Source organism: Ricinus communis, chromosome 7 (assembly GCF_019578655.1).
Source record: "Ricinus communis isolate WT05 ecotype wild-type chromosome 7, ASM1957865v1, whole genome shotgun sequence".
NCBI lineage: Eukaryota > Viridiplantae > Streptophyta > Magnoliopsida > Malpighiales > Euphorbiaceae > Ricinus > Ricinus communis.
Window position 1 is genome coordinate 23494804 of NC_063262.1, and position 3875 is coordinate 23498678.

At 32.2% G+C, this 3875-nt stretch overlaps 1 protein-coding gene across 1 annotated transcript; it reads left to right on the forward strand.

Annotated features, from left to right (window-relative positions):
* The first annotated feature begins 950 nt into the window (after window positions 1-950).
* Window positions 951-3364, forward strand: LOC8275985 (protein LIGHT-DEPENDENT SHORT HYPOCOTYLS 3). The gene has a single exon (XM_048376273.1). The coding sequence runs from the start codon at window positions 2287-2289 to the stop codon at window positions 2869-2871; it is 585 nt and encodes a 194-aa protein (XP_048232230.1). The 5' UTR covers window positions 951-2286; the 3' UTR covers window positions 2872-3364.
* Window positions 3365-3875: the final 511 nt, after the last annotated feature.

A 3875-nucleotide genomic window follows, 5' to 3' on the forward strand; every position in this document is an offset into this window, starting at 1 on the left:
AAAAATACAAAAATAAAAAGCTAAATCGATGTTAGAGTTGTTGACTTATTTTATTATTAAAAATATTAACATTTAAATACATAAAAATATAAAAGTAATTTGGTTCTTAACATTGAGATTTCATTAGTTTTATATGTTTAAATGATAATATTCTATTAGTAAATAGTAATAAAATATTTGATTCAATTTTTAATTTTTTTTATTTTCAGAATTCACGCTGTATCAATAAATATGATGATAATTTTATCAAAATTAAAATCGAAATCTATATTAAAGAATAATGTTGCAACTGAAAATTTAAAAACAATACGATAGATTTGATAGTAAACTATATATATATATATTTTTTTTGAATAAGTCAGTAACAATTAAAAATTATACGTAAAGAAACAACCTAAAAGAAAGAAATAATTAAGACATTTTTTCAAAGGGATTTCTACAAGAAAACCCATTATTAAATCAGAGTCATGTAAGAGGAAATTAATTCCGAAGCTAGGTAGCAATCGTTATCATTGAAATTTCTATTTCATGTACAATAATTGTAGCTTTGACAAGATAACAAGCACAAAATACAGCTAGCAAAGCAAACCCATCAATCGATTGGATAATTCTACATTCTTTTCTATTATGTGCCCATTGAAAATAGTAAATTAAACAAGTAATGAGTACTGACTTTATTTTTCTTTTGAATTTGGATTTTGGGTTATTATTAAAGAACAAATTCATTTATGTTTAAATAGTATTTGGTCTATGCTGGAAGAAACACCAATCTTTAAAGAAGAATCCAGTGGAAAATTATTAACAATAGATCAAGTTTGGATGCATTTTCTTTAAGTCCTGTTTGTCCCATGAAATATATGACAAGAGGCCTACATATATCTTCTCATCTATATACTTTGCCATCCCCAAAAATCCTCTCAATTTTCAATATGGATTAAGAGGGATGTTTTGTTGTATATGTGTGCTTAAATTTATAAGGATTAAGAGGGATGTTTTGTTCAATGAAAAATTATGATTTTTCATATAAGATTTGAGAAATTAAAATGCATATTATTTTAACACAGAAATGGATGAGGAATGCAAGTAAATTTAGAAGTCACCAATCTAAAACAAAAATTATCCAAATAAATCACTACAGAAAAAGGATTTTGGTTTATTTATCTTTTAAATAAAAAGAAGAACTTTAAATGGGCCAATATTTCAAGTCTTCCAAACATGAGATGGGGCCAAAATCAAAATGTCAGAAACTAAAGTTTAATATTTAGGAAAAAGGGAAAATAAATAGAAATTAAAAAAAAATAAATAAAAAGGAAAGTTTTCAGGAGGGCATTCTGGGCACACAGAGAAAGGAACTGTCATTCAAGACTACAGATTCAAGAAACAAAATCATGTTATTCCCTTAAGTTTTACCCCTCCCTCATCAAAACTCCAACCCAACCTACTTGCCTAACATTTCCTAATTTCAACAAGCCCTGCTTACAACTTAAACATCATCCTCCTCTCTCCCTCTATTTTCTCTCTCACTTCACACAAATAAAATAATAATAATACATACTCCATTAAACCAGTAAGAGCTGAGTTGTTCCACCCTTTTTAGGAAATTAAAACCCAATCACTAAGCATTTTCAGAAATCAAAAAATCCCACTATTGAAAGACAGAGAAGAGAAGTGTCAACACACACAGTTTTTTCTCTAACTTTTTCTTTCTTTTTTTTTTTTTTTTCCTTTTTCCCTTCTTAGTATTTTGCTCAAACAAAGAAAGAAACTATCCAAGATTTCAAGAAAGAGTAAATAGGTCCCTTCATCCTCTCCCATCAATCTCTTCCTTCTTTAATGTATATAATATATATATATATATATATTGAATATTAGCAACATAACTCTTTCCTTTGTTTCCCTTTTTCCTGCCTCATCCCCTTCTCTCTCTCTCTCTCTCTCTCTCTCTCTCTCTTCAAGATATGGAAATTCTTTAATATCAATCACTAATCACTACCTTTGTTTTCTTTATTTGGGTATCTGTTACAGCTTATTCTCTTCCTTAAAATTACTGTATTCTTGCCTGGTTTATCTTCAAGAAACCTTTATCTTGGTCTCCTCTAATTCTTATTTAGGTTTTCTGTTGCACTGTCTCTGTTATCATTAGTTCAGAGAGAGAGAGCGGAGAAGTAACCCTAAAAACAAGGACCATTTTGCAAGAGTAATTAAAAAAGAAAAAGGAAGAAAAAAGAACTTTCACATCCCGTTCAACAAGATCCATTCCAAGAATAGAAAAAAGAAAAGGCTTTTATGGATTCAATGCCTGAAATGGACAGTTCCAACTCTGAAAATACAAACAGATTCAGCAACACCATCAGCAACACCACCACCACTACTACTATGTCAATAGGAACTTCATCATCATCACCATCGTCATCCTCAACACCTAGCCGCTATGAGAATCAAAAGCGCCGTGACTGGAACACTTTTGGTCAATATCTCAAGAATCATAGGCCTCCTCTTTCTCTGTCTAGGTGCAGTGGTGCTCATGTTCTTGAATTTCTTCGCTACCTCGATCAATTTGGCAAGACTAAGGTGCATACACCAATCTGCCCCTTTTATGGCCATCCAAATCCACCAGCACCTTGCCCTTGTCCTCTCCGGCAAGCATGGGGTAGTCTTGACGCACTCATCGGTCGCCTTCGGGCAGCTTTTGAGGAAAATGGAGGCAAACCTGAAGCAAACCCGTTTGGTGCTCGTGCAGTGAGGCTTTATCTCCGCGAAGTTCGTGACTTGCAGTCGAAAGCTAGAGGGATTAGCTATGAGAAAAAGAAGCGAAAGCGTCCACCACAGCAACAAATCCAAGCTCTTCCTCCGCAGCCAGGTGCAACTTAATATGAAAGAAAGATAAAATCAGACAGAAAGAAAGAAAGATGAATCTTTTTATCAAGCAGTGTACTGGAGACATTTCTCTTCTTGATTGACATTACCTTCTTCTATAATATGGGTACTTTTCTTTACCTTTTTCTCTTAGTATGAGTTATGGTACTTTATTAGGGTTATTTCATGGTTTCTTTTTCTTTTCCCCCCTCTTCCTGGGTATTTCTGTTTGTTTTTATGGAAGCAAATTGCTAGATCTGGGGATACCTTTGAATCTGCTTTTGATGCAAACAGTGATAGTAGCAGTAGTAGTTGTAGTAGCAGTAGCAGTAGCAGTGTTACTTGTAGTGGGAGTAGTGGTACTACAAAAAAGTGGTGGAAGAAGTGATTGTACTTGCAGTTATATGGTCTATGTTGGAACTGAAAGAGCATCTAATTTGCTCATAGACTTGTATATGAATTGTACTTGAATATTCATGTCATTTATGCCAAGCCATAGATTTGCAAACCCTTATGTTGTGTTGTCTTCATTTCCTTTCTCTGATCTTTTTTTTTTTTTTTTTCTGTTTTTCATTTTTATGTATTCTCTTTTTTCTTTTATCTCTTCCTTTGGACATTAGCTATGTATCTTCTCAATTCTTTAAAGCTAGAAAGACTTCACATAATATGTCAGATTACCCTCACTATAACTTACTATACACTTGTTTAATGGTGTTGCTGTTGCACAGATGATGGTCAGTTATCATTCATTTCTGCTATAGTCTTTATATTTCTGACTTCCCTCTCCCTTCAATTCCCCACCTATTGTGTTTCCACTTTTCTGCTTTACTGTCTAAGAGAATTATAATGAATCAATGTCTATGTAAAGTTAAAGAACATAACCTTTAAAAGTTTAATATATAGTAATAATAATTTTTAGTAGTGTCTTAGAATATATGTTTGATCTTAGTTACTTTTGTTAAATTCACTCTTTTCTGCTTCTGTTTTTTAAGGTAATTAAATTTGGGCAATAGCTGTTT

Excerpts from the sequence above, each read along its gene's own strand:
- LOC8275985 (XM_048376273.1), top strand. The coding sequence starts at position 2,287 with ATGGATTCAATGCCTGAAATGGACAGTTCCAACTCTGAAAATACAAAC.